A 21,346-nucleotide genomic window follows, 5' to 3' on the forward strand; every position below is an offset into this window, starting at 1 on the left:
CTCCCAGCTCCCCTCCTGCCCCAGGCGATGTGGTCTGTCTGCACACCCTCCGGTCCCTGGCACCTGCAGCTTTCCTGGCAGGCGGCCCCTGTGCCCAGCGAGCATCTCCAGTGCTGGACGCTCTCTGGCTTCCGAGGCAGCAAGTCCCCATAGACAAGTCTTGGACAGCGCTGGGCTCAGTTCCCAGCATGAGCCCCATCTGCCTCCTAAGAGGATACCTCGGTCCCAGTCATGCCCTCTGGAGCACCATAAGCAAGTTCACTCCATTTACATGCAGCTTTTCTCTCAGACGGTGACGTCACAGTGATGTTCACTCATGCGTCCCCCCCACCCAGTCCCTTTCCTTTCGTCCCCCTCCTCTGCCCTTCCCTCCATCCCAGGGACCTGTGGGCCTGCTTCAGTTTTCTCCTCTCCCAGTTCTTCCTCACTGCCGCCAGGTGAATGTCTCCCAAACAGCAACAAGCACCCTCTCCCTATGGACAGTGGCCTGGACAGTGCTCACGACCTAACCTGGCATTTAAGGTCGTCTTTCTTCTGCCTCTACTGTTATATGCAATTGCTTCCTCATACGGAGTCACTAGCTCAAGCAAACCAGTGGCATCCACTGGCATCAGAACTTCCCACCAGGGCTTCGACTCTGGGGTCCAGTCTCTAGCCTTTGTTCTCCCTCCTCCATCCTGTGTGGTCCTTGGAGGGCTGTCCACGGGGGCTCTGAAAGGATCTCCTCCAGCTGCAGAACCCAGTCCTCGGCGCTGGGTTTTGCAAACACTGTCTGTTTTTGACGAGTCCAGTTGTAGGTTCTCAGAAAACTGCTTTATTCCCCCACACCCTTTGTAGGTGGGCGCTCCAACTATGAGTTCTGAGAACAATGGTGTGATAAAGCCAGCTGCCAGGGCTCCCAGTCTCTTCCCCATTTTCTCCAAATGTTCCTCCTAACGGCATGCGTCGCGGCATGCGTCGGGCTTGTTCTGCCTGCAGCCTGTGCAGACCACTCAGAGCGCACACCTGCGGTCTGACCAGTGTCGGTGCTGGGAAACCGTGTTCCCTGGGCCAAGGGATGCAGAGGGGTGCAGTGGTTATGATGAAACAATGTGCCGCTGGCAGTGACGTACTCAGGTTCCCAGATGTGATTAGTGCTCGAGTTCTTTACGTCTTAACAATGAGTCCTCAAGTTCTTTGGAGAAAACTCTTCCAGGATTGCTCGGGGGTGGTCACTACCTCCCTTGGCCATTCATTTTTTAAAAATGGTGTCACCCTGGCTGGTGTGGGTCAGTTAGTCGGAGTGTTGTCCCACACACTAAAAGGTGACAGATTCAATTCCTGGTCAGGGCACATACCTAGGTTGCAGGTTTGATCCCTAATCCCAACCCTAACCCCAAATTCCAGTGACAGCAAATTTTTAAAATCTGAATTTCTAAGCAGTGGAGAGTTCTTAAATATTAGCAATTCTTCTCATCAGCCTGGTGGCATCTCCAAAATGGGCTTTCTTTTCATACCGTCCTGTCCCCCTACCCAAACGTAAGTCTAAGCGATCCATGGCTCTGCCCCCAGGAGGCCCATGCCCCTCCCAAGGCCCATTCCACAGACACCCCACATCTTCCCCTCACCCATTTCAGACTCTTCTTCACAAGTTCTGAAGTTGGTCAGCATTGACTCAGCCCCTTGGCCGACGCAAAGAACACCACAGGTGTGAGCAGTTTACACAGACTTTATTTTTCGCCCACTGAGCACAGGACAATCTGAGCAGGCCTAGGCGTTGCGTCACCTCCCCTGGTTCCCAGACAGACTGTGAGACTTGGTGGTAAGGGAGAGGGGTCCTAGTCCTGCCACAGATTGCTGTGGGGTTATCACAACGACATATGATTCCTGGTTCTATTTACACCATGGAGTGTAGAGAGGGTACATTTCTTACACTAAAAATATATACTTTGAAATCTCTAAAACAAAAATATCTCTATCTCTACATGAAACCTACTAGAAAGAACATAGAAAACAGGGAAATGTACCAGCACCTCAAGTTGTCCCCTCCCATGGGAAGGTTGCTCTGCTCTCCACCCGACACCCTTAGTTTGGGAGGGCAGCCGTATCTGACCTCAGACAGACAAATACAGGTAAACAAGAGGAAGGCTTGTCATCTTGGAGGAGTGAACAGGGGAGAAAGGAGTGAGGAGGAGGATTTTGGCCTCTTGCAAAAGGAGTAATTGCACATTCAGTTTGGTACTTCTGTTTCCAACATTATTGCATGTGTGAGAAACCTGTGTGTTGGCGTCAATTGCAAACCTGCTAAGAGAAGCCCTAGCTCTGCTGATTTCGGCTGGGCTCAGAACAGTGCCGTGGGTGGGTTCTCTCTCTCAGGAAATATTAATGCCATCAGCTAGAAGACAAAGCTCTGTATTCTCCGGAGCCGAAAGTGGGTTAGGTTAAAGAAGAGTGTTGTTCCTTTTCAGAAGGATTAGAAACCATTCCATTCCCTTTGAGCACAGAATCTCCTACAAGAATTATGCCTATAGATGAATCATTCCACCTTCTGGGTTTTCCTAGATTTTCCTACTGAAAAGATTCACAGAATTCTCCTTCCCTCTTTTCATGTTTCAAGCGGTGATGGATAGCATGACTCCTTATCTCTTTTGGTTATGAAATAAGCCTCCTTTCTAGTAAAGAAATGTTAACTGAGTCAACTGTCCATTGATGTAAGAGACCAAGGATACCAAGAATCAAAGAAAAGCCACGGATGGGTAACCAAGTTGATTTAGTATTATCCTAATACGCCAAGGTTGTGGGCTCGATCCCTGGTCAGCGCACTTACAAGAAGCAACCAATGAATGCATACATAAGTGGAACAACAAATGGAGGGTTTTCTCTTTCTCTCGCTCTCTCTTACCCTTCCTCTCTCTCTAGAATCAATCAATAAAATCTTTTAAAAAAAGTCATAAAGAATTGGTTTAGTAGAAAAATCACTTCTATTTGGTTTTAGAATGTCTTTTTCTATTTATACTGAAATATGGATGAGCCTGAAAGCTTGAGAATCCATAATCCCTCATCCTAAATAAGAAAAATAACCATAATGTCCCCTATGCAAGAAGCCCCAAACCTCCTCGCCTCTCACCAGCCCCAAAACTGGTGGTGGTTTTTAGAACTTCTTACCAAGAACTTCTTTGCAAGGAGAACTTGAAAGACTGAGGAAAAGGCATAAAGGAGAGGAAAGGACGCTTGAAGAGGTGAGTTAGTACAAGGGGTAGAACTTGGATGAGCTGGCCAGCCACAGCGGCAGGAAGGCATCCTACCTCAAGGGAGGCGCGACAGCTAGGAAGAACGTTCCCTGCAGGGTTGCTGAATGTCCGGCCAGGTGTGACTTGGAAACCTGAGAAGTCCAAGGAAAATGCAGTAACTAACTAGCAAACACTGGCGAGGTCCCAGGAGAAGGTGCTAACTCTCTTACAAAAGAAGTTTAGTGAAGCTGGTAAAGTAGCAGAGAGAACTTCCTGGACAGTACATCTGACGCACGCACGTTCTAAGGAAAGCTAGGGGACCCGGGGTCAAGTCTCCTCCCGTGCTTCAGGAAATCGTGGTGTCTCAGAACATGGACACTGAAAACAATAGAGAAGATCAGGGAGAACTGCTGGCTCCTCTACTAAAAGGAGAGTCTGGAGCTGAGCAGGTGGAAAGTAAAGTAGAGCTGGGGATTGTCTGTCTGGGATGACTAAAAACCACAGATTCCTAGAATCACAGACCTCTTGAAGGTCACAGTGGTCATAGCCTGGGACATCAACCAAGCCTGAGACTTAGCACATACCAGATTTTATCAAACATTTATGACTGGCCAGTGAGGCTCAGTTGGTTAAGCATCGTCCTGTGTCCCTGTCAGGGCACATGCCCAGGTTGCAGGTTCTGTCCCTGTTTGGGGTGTGTGCAGGAGGCAACCAATATGTTTCTCTCTTGCATCAATGTTTCTTTTCCTCTTTCTCCCTCTCCTTTCCTCTCTCTCTAAAATCAGCAGAAACATATTTTAAAAAAACATTTTTTTAATAATTTAAAAGCCAGTCACATCCCAAAGAGAAATAGCAAATGTTCACACCGTCTTTTGGAAATGTATGGCTCAGTACCCCTCTATCCTAAAGGCAAAGTTCTCTGAATAAGGAGACAGGGATAGGAGCTGTATGTGATAAAGACCAGATCTCCTGATTATTCCATCATCAGAAGTCTGAAATCATATATAGCCTCAAAAAGCTAGCCTGCATTTTATGCAACCAAACGCATTTGGCAACTTCATAGCATATTTCTGCTGGTCTGCACCTTCTCTCCAGACCCTCCCTAGAAGTCATGGGCTAGGAAGTAGCACACCGTCTTAGCAATGCCAATTCTTCCTTCCCCCTTAGAACCAAGATTCCACTCGTTATCACTTTCTTAAATCCTGGGCCTCTGTACGACCAGCCCACTGGTCTACCAACACTCAACTGAAATCTGCCCTTGTCATAAAAGAGGTGACTGCTTCTCTGGCCCAAACACCTGGACACAGGATTCATCTACCTACGTGCCTTGCTTCCCAACCCAAGTCAGTTTCTCAACTTTTTCTACAGACTAACCAGTCTATGTTTGTCCTCGAGCTATTCTAGTGGAGACGTCTGAGAGGGGAATCCATAGATGGGGGAATGATCATATTATTTTGATATCCCCACAGATTAGGTGCACAGGCTGACTAATAGCAGCAATGAAAGTTTATGGATAAGCACATATGCATATGCACACACACACATACACACACACACACATATGCTGCAGCTGCTGCTTCACCTCCACTCCCAGTTTCCTATTCTACACACAGCCCAGCTTGACTCTGCCACCCCAGTCACCAGCCAGACCTGAGCAAGGAAGCAGCCAGGACTAAGATTGAGTGTTTGGTGGAGCAGAGAAACAGAAGAGTGATGTAGCAGAAATGAGTCTGGCTATTGTCTGAGAAAAATCTAGTGGCCTACAAGTATTGGCACAGCCTGCGAAAGCAGCTAGAGTTCCTAAGGCGCAGTAATCTGGGAGGGTCTGGTTTGGGACTCCAAAGTGCACATGTGGTCCTGTCACTGCTCTGCACAGTTAACAAAGGCAGCTTCCCTACTCTGAGGAAGCCTAGCAGACACCAAGTCTCGCCAGACACCAGTGTATTAGAAGAGAGATTTTTCTGAGTGATATTGTCACCCAGTTTCATTGCACGAAGGGCTTTTCCCTGTTACATTTCTTACAACCACGCTGAGGCTAGGGAATAGGTGAAGCAGTCGCCAACTTCCCTACGCAGAGGTGGCAGGTGAAGATGGGAGGGGCAAGATGGAGGGACAGGTAGGCAGGCGTGTTCTCCGAAAACAAAGGTGAATAAGAAGGCAGCTCAAGGAAGCAGCAGAGAGGAACAGGGTGAGCTAGCAGGAAAGCTTTTCCCTCCGACAGGTTGCCTTTTGACTTTTCTATGTTAGGTAGGTCGATGTAAATGGGCACAATTACTACATTTATCCTAAATAACACAATGTGAAGCGATGGCCCACAAAGATTTTAATGCCCGTGTAGTTCAAAGAATTTCTATTCCTGTCTGCACCACGTGAAAGGAAGTCGAGGCTTCCTTGTAAGTAGAAAATCAGAAAAACCAGGAACAATTCCCACAACTCAAAGGGATATCATTTTAGCATTTGAAAGCAGCATGCCGTTCAGTCGACAGATCACACATATTGCTTATTTATAGCAGGCGTCCATTCGGAGTGGATGGTGTCCATCCTATGCCAGTTGTTAAATATTTTGAAAATCATCTGTGTAGTAAAATAACTGTGGCTCTAAGAGTTAGGAAAATATGAAAGAATTGCAGGATTCCTTTAATATCAAAGGTCCTTAGAGTAAGCCTAGAATACACTATTATATTTAAAAGTCTAAGGAATGCAAAATTCCATTAAGGTATGTAGCCAATGCTTCACCTATGGAAAGGCGAGCACACTGAGGGAACATCCCATTATACAAACATTTTCCAGGATGGAAAACTAATATGATCAGATTCCTTGGGTGCTGACATGCTTGCTAGTCACATTCTGTGCACAAAAGAAGGGAAGATCTATACACACTGGAGCCCAAACCATTGATATTCACTGCAACAGAGAAGAGAAAAAACTATAAATGTAGTTGTAAACTAAATAAAAGATTAATTTTACCTCTTACAGTTCATTTCCCAATGTGGCTTTTTAGATCTGAGAGCCAGAACATTTGTCAACCAACAGAAATCCATGATGATGAAGAAACCACGCGGCTAAAGGTAACTTGGGTCCATTGAGTTGATGGCGGTTCACTACTAAGGCAGCTAAGGAGACATTACATAAGCACTTGGCTATCTCCAGGAATGCAATCAAATGTGTTCTCAAGAGAGAGTAGCAAGATATGGATGTTTCTACAACATGGCCAATAGAAACACCTTCTCTCCTCTCCACTCACAAACTATTATCAAACCTTTCCCAGACATTTAGAAAGCAGACACTAGGACACATTTTCAGCTTAGGAAGTCCTTCCTAGTGTCTACACTAAATCTTTCTATAGCAATTTAGGTTTAGTCTCTAACTCTATCCTCAGTGAAACCAAGAGAAGCTACTCACCCTCACTTCTCATTATTGATTTTCTCCCAAGCCTTTTCCTGTCTAAGCTAAACAACTCCAATGTCCTTCTTGGCTCTTTCATCACCCAAGGTTCTTGCTGAGTTATGCAAACTGCTGCTAGGGAACAATGGAGGTGCACCCAGGGCAGAGGCGTCTTCTGCCTGCAGTGGTGGGCACTGCCAATGCCCAGGCCGCTGACTCCTGGTAGCCAACCCTCCTGACAGCCTCTGACCAGCATCCCCCAGAGCAGACATTCCAACCAAGGCCCAGGGCTGCCTAGGAGCCCACAGATACTATGGGATTAGAGAGCCTTCCCTTTTCTCTCTGCTCTGCTCCCACTTCCCTACTCCATCCTTTAGGAAAAGGAACCTCATTAACAGAATCCTCAATGGCAGCACAGATCCATCTGGCTTGGCAGGCCAGCAGAGAGTTTCGGAGAAGATGGCAGGAAGATGGGAAGCTGAGTCTTCAATAGTGGCAGTTTTGACGAGAAAGAGAAGGAAGAGGAGAAGTACCAACAGGAGGTGGTCTTCTGCTTCCATGTTTCCATCTGGCTGCTGGCATCGGGGGAGCTGGATGCCCTCCCACACACACCATGAATAACTGAATGCTTCGGCATGGCTTGGACGTGACCAAGGACAGGGCCAGACTTGGTCTTGCTTCTTCTCTGAGAAATTTGCCATCTTCTCTGTAACCAGAACTTCCCTGAGGCATCTTATGGTCCAAATCTTCCATCCGGCAAAGACTTCTAGTTCAAGAGACTGAATAAAAGTGTTACAATTAGACAAAAAGGGAACACATGAGTCATTCCTGCTTTTAACACAATACTTTTGAAGATGTCACCACAATTTGGATCTGGCTATATTTTAAGTCCATTTACAAGTAGACTAATTCTCAACTAAAAATAACCATATGCGTTATACATTTCAACAGCTGCCTGGATTTTCCTCTGAAGGAAACAAATTCTACATTTCACCCACATTCAGCACAGATTTATTTTAACCCACTCGATGAAGAAATAACCAGATTCTCCCCAGAGCAGCCTTCTGAGTGCAGTAGTCCGTACTATTCCCATTTTCCTGCCCAGTAAACTGAGAGCCAGAAACAGTGGCCTGCCAGATTGCACATGGAAAAATAACTAAGCCAGGTCTCCTCCTTGCTACCCTACTGCTTTGTTTTTTATTGACTAGAAAAGTTAATAAAACCTAAGAGCTTCCCATCAGTTATCTGCCTACTTAAACCTAAATGGTGTTTGGACTAAATCATTCCATTTGGGTGCATAGCCTACCTCACTGTAGGCAAAGACACCTCAAGACCGTCCAGTTTCTCCATTAACCTGATAAAATTTGATCTATGCTACTGGCAAATGATACACAGAGTTTAGTTTCCAAAATAAGAAAGCAGCTGCACTTCAACATTTTAAAATCTTTACTTGGCAATAATTCTCATTATGGAATTGTATCAATACTATCAACACTATCTAAATATTTTAGCAATTTCCCAATTTGTGTGGTTGCAGTAACCAGAGAAATGCTCTATAGATTTTGAAATGGGGACTAGAAAGAAGACTAAGGGAACTAAATAGATAAAGCAAACTCACAACCCCAAATAACTCCATCCTGACTTTGGACCTGTATAAGTGGTCAGCTCAAAACAGCTTATCTGTTCAACTAGTTAGAAAACATTTTTACTTTCTTAGGCTTACAGTCATTCTCGTGGGGTTAGTAGCAATCCTAGAAGGGATATTTGTTTGACAAATTCAATTTTACGAATAAAATACCTTTTACTTGCAACATGATTGCTATTTTTAAAAGCCAGAAATAAATAAAAATCAGCAATTATAGTTCTCTTTACCTCTTTTCCTTTGTATTTCCAGGATTCATACTGAGAGCTTTCCAGACTGTGGTTTTAGGCATTTCATCAGATATATTAATCTCAGAGGGGTCACATCTGAAATGAATACTTAGGACAGTAAATGTCAGACATACAAATAAGACATACATCTCAGTCTATAATGACCACCCCTCCCCCCACTAAAGGGAATTTAGGTCTGAAGGAGCTCAGCGAACAGCTCTTAGGAGGACTGGGATCCAGATGGTCGGGATGTAGAGAAGCACGGTGACCTAGAAGGTGCTGGCTGCTGAGGGCTGAGCTGATGTGCCAGGTGTTGGCCAGTCCTACCCCCCACCCCCCGCCCCAGTTCTGCACTCCTTCGAGAGGCCCCTCTGGGGAAGCTGATCTCGGTGCTATAATGCCAATGGTGGTAGCATCAGCTCCCACTTACTGAGCGCTGGCTGTACCAGCCACAGGGCTAAGCACACTTCATTCATTTTCTCACTTACTTGGCCAAATGTTTTTCATTTGTAGTTAACAAAGGACTTTTATATTATCTTAACTGTCACAGATTCGGAGATTATTAACATCCTTATTTGAAGGTACAGAAACCAAAGCTCTCAGCGCTAGTTGACCATCCAAGGTCAAATGTCAGTTAGCGGAGAATCAGGACCTTGAATCCAGTCCTTGGTTTCCTAGAACCCCAGAGTACTGTGAAGTTTCTACAAGCCAAATGGCCTCCTTTCAAAAGGCCAAGAGAGCAGGCAGTATCCTAATAAAGGAAGAACACTGCTCCTACTTTGCTGCCAAAGAATTCAAAGCCCATGGCTCCTTCTAGAACAACCTTCTAGAAAGTTTATTAAGGTCCAAAGACTCCATTCTTCTGGAATCAGTAAAAAAAAGTCAAACTCATAGTAACAGAGAGTAGAACAGTGATTACAAGAGGCTGGGAGAGGGGGGAAAGGGAAGATGTTGATTAAAGAGTGCCAACTTTCAGTTATAAGATAAATAAATTCTGAAGACCTATGAACATCATGGTGACCATAGTTAATTATAATGCATTGTACATTTGAAATGTGCTAAGAAAGTGGATCTCAAGTATTCTCAACACACAAAAAAGAATGCTAACTACAGGAGGTGATGCATATGTTATTAGTTTGATTGTAGTAATCATTTCACAATATATACATATATCAAAATATTACACTGTATATCTTAAATATGTACTATTTTTATTTGTCAAAAATAAATATATTTTAAAAATTTAAATGTTCAAAGAAAAGACTTTCCTCACTTCCCCCTCTGTATAAACCACAATGAATCCAATGATTCAGCAATAAATTATCCAGGATCTAGATGACCCAGATCCCCTCTCTTCCTTTTCTGCCCCTTCTTGACCTCTGGGCCTCTTTCAGCTGCGCCTCTCTTCCAGAGTGGAGACAAAATGCCAGGAGCGAAACCACAAATGGACCCACTTAGCTTCCTGTGACTTGCGGTGAGCAATAGCTTCAATAGAGAAAGGGGCTGATATCACTGGGCATTTCTGTGACCCCAGTTCAGTTCATGGGAGTGTAAATGTCACGAGCCAAGCTGGAATGGGCTGTTTCTGCCCATCCCAAAAGGCTCCCTAACTGTGGGAAGTTCATGCCCACCAGGCTGAGAACTCTCTGAAAACAGAGACCACATCCTATTCATCTTTGAAAAGTAGCTGAGGAAGGCAGAAGAAACACTGGATTGAGGAGTACAAAGACCAGGGTTTGAATCTTAAACTTCCTACTTAGCAGCATTGTGACCTTGGGCAAATTACCTAAGACCCTCCAAGCCCCGCCTTCTTCACTGTGCTAATGTGGACCAAGAGGCTCATAGCAGAAGGTTGTTGTGAAGACTAAATGAGAGCACACGGTAAGTCTTGTAGCACCGTCCTGGCACAGAGGAGATCTCTGTGCACGGGCTCCCCCAGCTCTAGCCTCCCTGTGATTCCCAGCACTAGTCTAGTGCGTCACACATGGCAGGTACTCTGTAAGCCGTGAAAGGAAAAGGTGTTTTCACATTTTCAAACAGGGAGGCAGGCTGAGTGTTGGCTTTTCATGCCAGCAACTACAACTGTGACCCCACCCGACACACACACACACACACACACACACACACACAGAGCCAGAACATTTACAGAACAATCAAAACAGCCAACATCTTGTTTTTTTACCTGAAACTGTTGTTCTTTCCAGTACTACTTAGTAACTTCCTGCTCTCTAAGGGGAACTTGTCTCTCTCCATTTCTATCATTTTCTCAGCCTCCTGGAAGAAAAGAAGACATTATTATGTCTTGTAAAGTAAAAGTATCAAGTAATACTATACGTCTACACCAGTCCATCTTTTTCTATCACTGTAATTTATACCTATTTTTTCTCACATTTACTATAAAAAAGGTATAATTATGTTCTTTCCTACACTTGACTCATCACAAAAAGAGAGACAACTAAATATTTATATCTATGGAATAGTATTTTTTTAAAAATCCTGACTCTGAGGATTTAAACTATCAATTTCCTAGAAACAGAGGGGACAAACAAACATGTTAAATGACACCAAGGACACATTTAATAAAATCTAAATGGTGGGGAACCCTATAGGTCAAAGATCCAATTTCTTCAACAAAAATTAGAAAGGATAGAAGGGTAACTCCTAAAGAGATTTAAGAAAAATATCAACCAATTGCAATATATGGATCATATTTAGATCCTGATTCAAACATATCTATATATATAAAAGCCTAAGCAACCGTTATGACCGGTTGACTGGTCGCTATGACACCCACTGACCACCAGGGGGCAGGTGCTCAATGCAGGAGCTGCCCCCTGGTGGTCAGTGTGCTCCCATAGCCAACCTCCTGCCATTGACAACCTCCTGCAGTCCCTCCCTCTGGCTGGCTGGCCCCGATAGGGACTGGGTGAAATGGCCCCAATGGCTGGCCAGGCCAAAGGACCCCACCCATGCACGAATTTGTGCACCAGGCCTCTAGTTATTAAAATAATAATAAGGCAGTTGGGAGAAATATATACTGAATATTCTTTCTACTTTTGTATATGTTTAAAATGTTCCATAATAAAATGTTTTCTTACAATTTAATACAAAGGAAATAATTATAGAGAAAAATGTGTACAAAGATGTTTAATTAGTCTAATTAATAAAACTTAAAACAATTATAAACTTTAACAAAGGAAGAATGCAGGTTTGAGAGGAAAATCAAGGGATGCCTTTTGGATATTAAGTATAAGGTGGCTAGTAAACATTATATTCTTACATTACAAAAATTCTTTATAAATTATTTTTAAAACCAAATCAAATGAAGAAAATGAAGATTTCACCCCAAAATTTCATGTTAGCATTCAACATTTATGGTCATTTCTTTATGTTCTCTTTAAATCCTTAACATAGTTTTCATATAAGTGTAATAATTGTATATTTCTGGGGAGGGGAGACTATTATATATTCTGATTTCCCCCCTTATCTTGATTTTATGACATTCTCATGTTTCTGTGTGTCCACACAGAACATATATTTGATTCTTTTTTGTGGTTGTTAATCCTTACCCGAAGATATATATTATTAGATAATAATATAATAGAATACTAGAGACCCGGTGCACAAATTTGTGCACTGGTGGGATCCAGCTGGCCCACCCCCAATGGGGAAATCGAGGGCGGGCTGGCTGGAGCGAGGGGCCGTGGGCAGGGCCAGTCGGGGCGAGGGGTCTCAAGCAATTTGCCGGCCAGCCCTGACCCCGATCGGGGTTGGGGGAGCCCCCTCAGGGGCAGGGCCAGCTGGGGGGGGGGGGGCATGGGTGGTTTGCCAGTCAGCTCAGCCCCAAATTGGGGTGGGGGTTCCCGCTCAGGGGCAGGGCCGGCTGGGGCGAGGGGCTGCAGGCGTCCTCGTCGTTCTGTTGTTCAGTCGATCTGCATATTACACTTTTATTATATAAGGATTATGCAGCCATTAAAAGAATAAATAGGAACCCTTATTTGTGTGCTCAGTGGTTAGGGCATCAGCCCGCACAATGAAGGGTCACAGGTTCGATTCCTAGTCAAGGGGACATATCTGGGGTTGCAGGTTCGATTCCCAGCCCCAGTTGGGGCGCATGCAGGAGGCAATCAATTGATGTTTGTGTGTGTGTGTGTGTGTGTGTGTGTGTGTGTGTGTGTGTGTCTCTCCTTCCACTCTCTCTAAAAATTAATGGAAAAAATATCCTCGGGTAAGGATTAACAACCACAAAAAAAGAATCAAATATATGTACTGTGTGGACACACAGAAACATGAGAATGTCATAAAATCAAGATAAGGGGGGAAATCAGAATATATAATAGTCCCCCCTCCCCAGAAATATACAATTATTACACTTATATGAAAACTATGTTAAGGATTTAAAGAGAACATAAAGAAATGACCATAAATGTTGAATGCTAACATGAAATTTTGGGGTGAAATCTTCATTTTCTTCATTTGATTTGGTTTTAAAAATAATTTATAAAGAATTTTTGTAAAGCAAGAATATAATGTTTACTAGCCACCGTATACTTAATATCCAAAAGGCATCCCTTGATTTTCCTCTCAAACCTGCTATTTCTAGGTCTTCCCCATCTTAATAAATAGCACAGCCATTCATCTAATTGTTCCTCCAAAAATCTAAGTCTTGTCCTTCATTCCTCTCTCACCCATCCTCACTATAATTAGCAAAACCTGTCAGCTCTATCTTCAAAATAAGTCCCCAATCCAGCCATTTTCACCAACTCTCCCTTAGCTAGCCTAAGCCAGTGGTCGGCAAACTGCAGCTCGCGAGCCATATGTGGCTCTTTGGCCCCTTGAGTGTGGCTCTTCCACAAAATACTGACTTCTGCGCGTGGGCCACGAAGTTTCAATCGCACCGTATGTGCGTGCCGGTACAGTGATACCAAGGACACATTTAATAAAATATCGACTAAATCAGGATCTAAATATGATCCACATATTGCAATTGGTGATATATAGCCAAAGGAAATGAAATCACTATCTTGAAGTGATAGCTGTACCCCATGTCTATTGCAGCATTATTTATAATAGCTAAGATATGGAAACAACCTAAGTGCCCATCAATGGATGAGTGGATAAAGGTTATACTCACACACACTGGAATATTAACTAGCCATAAAAAGGAAATCCTGCCATTTGTAACAATGTGAATGAATCTTGAGGGCATTATGCTAAGTGAAATAAGTCAGACAGAGAAAGACAAATACTGTATAATCTCACTTATATGTGGAATATAAAAAACCTGGAGTCATAGCAACAGAACACATTGGTGGTTACCAGGGGTTGGAGGTGGGGTAGGGGAAATGGGTGAAGGTAGTCAAAGTGTACAGAATTTCAGTTATAAGATGAATAAATTTTTCTGGGGATATAATGTACAGCATGATGACTATATTTAACAATATGTAAAAACTGTATATTTGAAAATTGCTGAGAGAGTAGATTTAAAAGTTCTTACCACAAAAAATAATTGTTACTATATGATAGATGTATTAACTAATGCTATTGTGGCAGTCATTTTGCAATGTATACATATAGCAAATCATTATACAGTACTAGAGGCCCGGTGCACGACATTCGTGCACTCGGGGGGATCCCTCAGCCCAGCCTGTGCACTCTCGCACTCTGGGACCCCTTGGGGGATGTCCGCCTGCTGGCTTCAGGCGGACATCCCCCCAAGGGGTCCTTAGCACTGCGGCGGAGGCGGGGGTGTGGCGCTCGCCAGTCATAAGCTGGCTCTGGCTGAGCGCACTGACCACGAGGGGGCAGCTGCTGCGTTGCACGTCTGCCCTTGGTGGTCAGTGAGCATCATAGTGACCAGTCATTCCACCATTCAGTTGATTTGCATATTAGGGTTTTATTATATAGGATACTATAAACTTATGCAATGCTATATGTCAATTATATATCAATAAAAGTGGAAAAAATACAAGATTTTAAAAATTCAAGGTATTTTTTAAAAGTCCTTTTAAAAGGCTTTGCCAAGGACACTATTTCAGGCACTAACTGTACTTGGAAACACTTTGCCATTCATTCAGTTCTTGGTCTGATGTTTTCATTTTCATTTTGTTACATATCCTTTCTTTGCATGTAGAGTCCACTGATTGAGGGTCTATTATGTGGGTGGCAGATGCCAAGAGCTGAGGGAAATGAGGAAGGACAGAAAGTCCTATGCAAGTTAACTTTGCATGGTGCCAACCACAACATCATCTGCAATTAGGTACATAAAAAATACTCTCAGAAAACAATGGGTTTTGTATACTTGTCAAATTAGACCTTTGGGGGAGAACATGACCCATTAGACCTGATATAAGAGCAGATTCTATGTTCATATTCTAAATGTGAACCTGGTGAATAGACTAGATAAACAAAGAAAAAAACAACTGGTTATCCAATCCAAAAATGAAGGACAGACAGGGACAAGAGTCCTTAATCCTTTCTCAGCTGAGAACAGCTCTGGAGGAATCTTCCCAGCTCCTAAATCTGACACTTGGGATTCCAGACATGCTGACTTTTCATGGGTCCCTGCCCATGTCCTGTAATGTGAGGCTGCCCCAAGGTGTACAGTTGGTGCAAGAACCCTGACCTCTTCCTCCTTGGCCTTCTGTTTGGCATCATCCAACTTCTTCTTTTTGCTTTCAGGCATGAGATCATCTAACCAGCTCAGCTCTCGCTTCGAGAAACAGAGATCCATGACTTTCCTGACAAAGACCAAGGCCAAAACCTGAAGAAAAGTTAAGGAAGTGAATTAAAGGGACTCATTTACTTCCTGGAGTTAAAAGCACAATCTTATTTTCACAGCTGAATAGGGCATTTCATGCAAAATCAAACTCATAATAATCATTATAGTTGCCTTTTATTGACTGCCCTCTTTGTACCAGAACTAAGGTAAGTGTTTGATATACACTATTTTACTTAACTTTCAGAAGTGTCTGAAGTGGTAGATATGCACTATTTTGAGCCACTGGGAGAGAGGAATAGGTTGGAGAGCAATTAATTTAATTCCCTCATTAAAAAGAGAAAACTCTTCATTTGCAGATGGCCCTAAGACCTACTTTCCCTGACTTCGCAGGAAGGGCAGCAGGGAAGCATGGGGAACACGGCCACAGTGGGTCCAGCACAGCCCAAGCATGCTCACCATGGGTGAGGGGACCTTGAAGGACTATCTGGATCCCTCCAATCCTTTGCCTATGTATTTTCCCCACAAATCCTTGCTTTATGCTCTGCATCATGGATCTGTAGTGGTTTTTATCTTTGTGCTCTGGTCTGGTCTAATACTCATTTTATAAATGGAAAAGTGAGGCCCAGGGAGAGAAAGTAACTTGCCTAAAATCTGATGGCTGATCGCCCTAATAGAAACAGCTCAGGGTGCCTCATTAGCTGCTCCATTTTTCCCCATAAGGGCCTCTTCAGCCAAAGGAGAGCAAATAGCCCAGAATGACCTGCCTGGATTGAATGAGGTTCACCAGCTACCTCTGGTGGATGGACAAAGAATGAGGCAAATCGAGCTTATGAAATTCAACCACATTTCTCCTGAATTTCTGCGACTACTTTCCTAATCGATCCAAAATTGATAGTATCCCTTCCAGGAGTTGTCAGGAATTTGCTACTTTTTTTAACCAAACACTCAACCCCTGAACATAACACCCAAATGCAGAACCCTACAGATATTCTGGCAAAATTGAGAAGCCCATCAGGAGACGATATATCTAGGAGCTTAGAGAAAAAGAAACCCCCCTCCAGTTTCCTAGCCCTTGAATATTCTCCCAGTAAGACAGAGTTCAAAAGTACCTAAACAAGTACCAAACATTGCCTTTTCTCTCTAGAGGTCCACCCTTTAATTAACTTTCAAACAGCCCACTGAATTCTCAGCTTCCTCATGACACAGAGGGAGCCAGAGAGAAGGCATCAAGAGGAGGCGATGAAACAGTCAGGTGGCAAGAATTTCATCACCACTCTAGATTTAGAAAACAGCTTGTCACCTGTTGCTCCACACACAGTTCCCAAGACTGTCCCAGTTACTTAGTGTTAGAACAACCTCTTCCTATCTCCCAGTGGCTCAAAACAGTGCATTTCTACCACTTTAGAAACTTCTAATTGCATTAAATTATAAATTGGAACTCTACTGCTTTGAAGTAATATGCAAATTATTGCAAACATTAAGAATCCTTTCCATGTGCCCTAACCGGTTTGGCTCAGTGGATAGAGCGTCGGCCTGCAGACTCGAGGGTCCCGGGTTCGATTCCAATCAAGGGCATGTACCTTGGTTGCGGGCACATCCCCAGTGGGGGGTGTGCAGGAGGCAGCTGATCTATGTTTCTCTCTCATCGATGTTTCTAACTCTCTATTCCTCTCCCTTCCTCTCTGTTAAAAAATCAATAACATTTTTTTTTTAAATAAAGAACCCTTTCCATGTCAGATTCACACAAAAAAGTAAGGAAGGTGGAGGGAAGAAGGAAGAAACAACAGGCAGACTGGTAACCTGGAAAATAAACCTGGCAAACTGTTGCACACATGTACCCACACCTCAAGGTCCCCAAAATGATGCTGCTCCTACAAAGACCAACCAAAACATAAAACCTCACCATCAATAGGTATTATTATCCAGATTTTATAAAGAACTCCTAAAAAACAAACAACCCAATTAAAAAAATTGGTAAATAACTTGAATAGGCATTTCTCCAAATAAAATATACAAATAGTCAATAAGCACATGAAAAGATGCCAACATCACTAGACATTAGGGAAATACAAATAAAAACTACAATGAGATACCACTTCACACCCATTAAGATGGCTGTTATTTTTTTAAAATGTATTTTTATTGATTTTAGAGATGAAGGGAGAGGGAGAGATAGAAACATCAATGATGAAAGAGAATCATTAATCGGCTGCCTCCTGCATGTCCCCCTCCCCCTCACTGGGGATCGAACCAGCAATGTGCCCGTGACCAGAATCGAACCTGGAACCCTTCAGTCCACAGGCCGACATTCTATGCACTGAGCTAAACCAACTAAGGCAGGATGGCTGTTATTAAAAAAAAAAAAATCCCCAAAACAGAAAATAAATGTTGGCAAAGATGTGGGAAAATAAAATCCTGTGCACTCCTGGTAGAAATGTTAAATTATGCAACCATTTCATGACAGGTCCTCAAAAAGTTAAAAATGGAAGTACCATATGACCCAGAAATCCCACTTCTTGGTATTTACCCAAAAGAACTGAAAGCAGGGACACAAACAAGCGTTTGTTTCGTTATCATTATTCACATAGTCAAAGTACTGCTCACAATAGCCAAACGGTGGAAGCAATCCAAGTGTCTGTTGATAAATGAATAGATAAATAAAATGTGGTCTATATCATAATGGAATACTATTCATTTTTTAAAAAGGAAGGAAATTCTGACACATGTTACAACATGGATGAATCTTGAAGACATTATAAACGAAATAAACAAATTACACAAGGACAAATACTACAGGATTTCACTCATATGAGGTACCTAGAGTTATATTTTGCCCAAAGCCAAATGCAGAGACAGAAAGTAGAGTGGTGGTTACCAAGGGCTAGTGGGAGAAAGGAATGGGGAGTTATTGTTTCATGGTACAGAGTTTCCGTTGTGCAAGATGAAAAAAGTTATGGAGGTGTATGGTGGCACTGTAAATGTACTTAAAAATTAAGACGGTAATTTGTATGTTATGTATATTTTATCACACATTTAAAAATAAGTAATAATCTTTTAAAAACTCACCATCATTGGAAAGACAATGGCAGCTGGAGATGCCTTGATGACCCACAGCAGGACCAGGCAGGTGAGCTGGATGAGGGTGAAGAGGTGCACTTTGCGTAGCGGCACGTGCCGGAGGTAAATGAAATCTGGCTGATGCTTTGCAGGCATCCCGAAGAGCTTCAGCCGATCAAAGAACTGAAAGAAGAGGACTGGCATTTATTTTCAGGAGGTTTCTCTGGGTCAGAAACTTCTTAGGCAAATTCCAGTCTCTTACGTCACCTGCTCTGAAGGCAGGCAATAGCCATTTCCACTGGACAGAAATGGAAACCGAGTCTCGGAATAGGCAATTTGGCCAAGGTTGGTAAATGACAGTGTCAAATTTAAAATTCATCTTTTTCAATTCTAGGTTCAAATTCCTTTTTCCTACCCCACACGGTGGCTCTTGAGAAAGCTCTTTCTCGGGGAGTGTTGAAAATAAAATAAGGCAATTGCATCTTTCTATTATCAAAACCAAATCTCTTCCTGGCTATTGGAGGAGTTTGGAGATTCTCATTATTATTTCTAGTAAAAATATAAAATGAAACCTCATAACATTCTGGATATAGAAAGTATGACTATTTTTATCTTATAAAATGAAAAAAGGGCCCAGAGAGATTAAATAACCTGTCCACAGTCATATTACAATTCAGTATATTAAAAAAAACCACTGGACATTCCATAAAACAAAGAGGAACCAGCCACCAATAGTAGTAGCAGCTAAGTCATTATATCATCTGCGGTAATCAGTGGCAAGCTCCGGAGTTTCTCTGTTCAAAGGACTCGGGGATTAGCTAATAGATGGGAAACGGCAGAGTGTGCCAGGAAGTACTATTTGCTTACCTGGAGCAGCTCCCACTATGCCCCAATCTCTTTACAAAGTGCCCCAGTTAAACCCCTCTCTCACACTTTAGCCTGGCACTAAAACTAGCACTGTCCATGTGTGGTTCTTGACCAACCTTTTATATCTAAGTTTACCAGCACCTGACCAAGCACCTATTATTTAATGTGTGCCTAATAATTGTTGAAAACTATAACAAATGATTGGAACCATGACATCAAGCCAGGCTACTCTGTAAGTTCCAGTACCCTCATGCCAACATGGTTGTATTTTGCCCAAAGTCCAAAGAAATGTCTAAAATAGCTTAACCAGCAAGACTAGGGAAAGGTTTCTCAAGAACTAATTTGTGCTGGAGCTGTCCTGGCCCGCCCTGGACCGCCCCCCACCCCCCCAGGTCAGGACAAGTGAGCTCACAGTGAGAAGACGGTGTCCTGGCTGCGCCATACAGTACCTGAATTCCCTGCAGTGAAGAGACGCCCATGTAGAGGAAGACTCCATAGAGTACCGGCATCGGGATGAACTGCACACAAAGGGCAGAGAGACCAGAGATTACACTTGGTATCAGCACACTCAAGACTATAACAACTTTTAAGTCTCCAAGGGGGAAGTAAAGTCATAAAATCACAACATCAACAACACATTCGTTTCTGCTGCCTTTTCATGATGTAGAAGTAGAGGCAAAACAAGCTGCCTATGATAAAAACTCTTGTTCTGAAATGAAATGATTACACATAAGTATAATATGGTCCTGGTTAAATCATGGGCCTCATGTCTTACCCGTATTTAGCTCTTTCTCCTCTGTGGGGATGGAGACACACACACACACACACACACACACACACACACACAACTTTATTTTTTTCACTAGTGTGAGAGGAAAAGTATATTTTTTTCATTTTTTAAATGTTATTTTTTAATAGTTGACATTCAATATTATTTTATATTAGTTTCAGGTTTACAGAATAGTGGTTAGACAATTATATAATTTATGAAGTGATCCCCTTGATAATTTTACTACCCACCTGGCACCATATATAGCAGTGATGGCGAACCTATGACACGCGTGTCAGAGGTGACACGCGAACTCATTTTTTTGGTTGATTTTTCTTTGTTAAATGGCATTTAAATATATAAAATAAATATCAAAAATATAAGTCTTTGTTTTACTATGGTTGCAAAGATCAAAAAATTTCTATATGTGACACGGCACCAGAGTTAAGTTAGGGTTTTTCAAAATGGTGACACGCCGAGCTCAAGAGGTTCGCCATCACTGATATATAGCATATATAGTTATACAATATTATTGGCTATATTCCCTATGCTGTACTTTTATATCCCCGTGACTATTTTGTAACTACCATTTAGTAGTTCCTAATCCCTTCAGCTTTTTCTCCTTGCCCTCTCCAACCTCCACCCATCTGGCAATGCTCAGTTTATTCTCTGTATCTATGAGTCTATTTCTGTTTCATTTGCTCATTTATTTTGTTCTTTAGATTCTATATATATAAGTGAAATCATGTCATATTAGTCTTTCTCTGTCCGACTTATTTTGCTTAGCATAATACGCTTTAGGTTCATCTCTGCTGTTGCAAATGGTAAGATTTCATTCATTGTTATGGCCAAGAAAGATTCATTTATATATATGTCCCACCACTTTTTTATCCACTCATCTATTGATGGGCATTGGGTTGCTTCTATATCTTAGCTATTGTAAATAACACTGCCATGAAATAGGAGAGCATATATCTTTTCACATAAGTGTTTAGAGTTTTTCAAATATATACCCAGAAGTGGAGTCACTGGGACATTAGGCAGTTTCAGATTTACTTTTTTGAGGACACTCCATACTGTTGTCCACAGTTGCTGCACCAACCTACATTCCCGCCAACATTGTAAGAGGGTTCCCTTTTCTCCACATCCTCACCAATATTTGTTGTTTGTTTATTTACTGATGATAGCCAGTCTGATAGGTGTGAAGTGGTATCCCATTGTGGTTTTAATTTGCATTTCCCTGATGATCAGTGCATTGAGCATTTTTTCATATGTCTGTCTAAAAAGGACATACAGATCCATTTTTAATTGGATTGTTGTTGGGGTTTTTTTTTGGTGTTGAGTTTTATGAGTTCTTTGTAAATTTTGAATATTAACCCTTTATGGTATGTATCATTTGTCAATATCTTTTTCCATTCAGTAGGTTGTCTTTTCATTTTGTTAATCGTTTTCTTTATTGTGTAAAAA

General features: G+C 42.5%; 1 protein-coding gene across 1 annotated transcript in view; it reads right to left on the minus strand.

Moving 5' to 3' along the window:
• Positions 1-5,774: 5,774 nt before the first annotated feature.
• Positions 5,775-21,346, minus strand: part of SLC4A8 (solute carrier family 4 member 8) — a 78,793-nt gene continuing 63,221 nt past the window's right edge. The window contains exons 20-25 of the mRNA XM_081082614.1: positions 19,560-19,628; positions 18,253-18,426; positions 15,091-15,228; positions 10,648-10,739; positions 8,466-8,561; positions 5,775-7,372 (exon numbers count right to left, since the gene is read on the minus strand). Of these exons, the coding sequence (XP_080938740.1) occupies positions 7,360-7,372; positions 8,466-8,561; positions 10,648-10,739; positions 15,091-15,228; positions 18,253-18,426; positions 19,560-19,628 (582 nt within the window). The 3' untranslated portion in view covers positions 5,775-7,359. The remainder of the gene's footprint in view (positions 7,373-8,465; positions 8,562-10,647; positions 10,740-15,090; positions 15,229-18,252; positions 18,427-19,559; positions 19,629-21,346) is intronic.

This window comes from Myotis nattereri (assembly GCF_964212035.1).
Source record: "Myotis nattereri genome assembly, chromosome: 2".
In the NCBI taxonomy this organism is placed as follows: domain Eukaryota; kingdom Metazoa; phylum Chordata; class Mammalia; order Chiroptera; family Vespertilionidae; genus Myotis; species Myotis nattereri.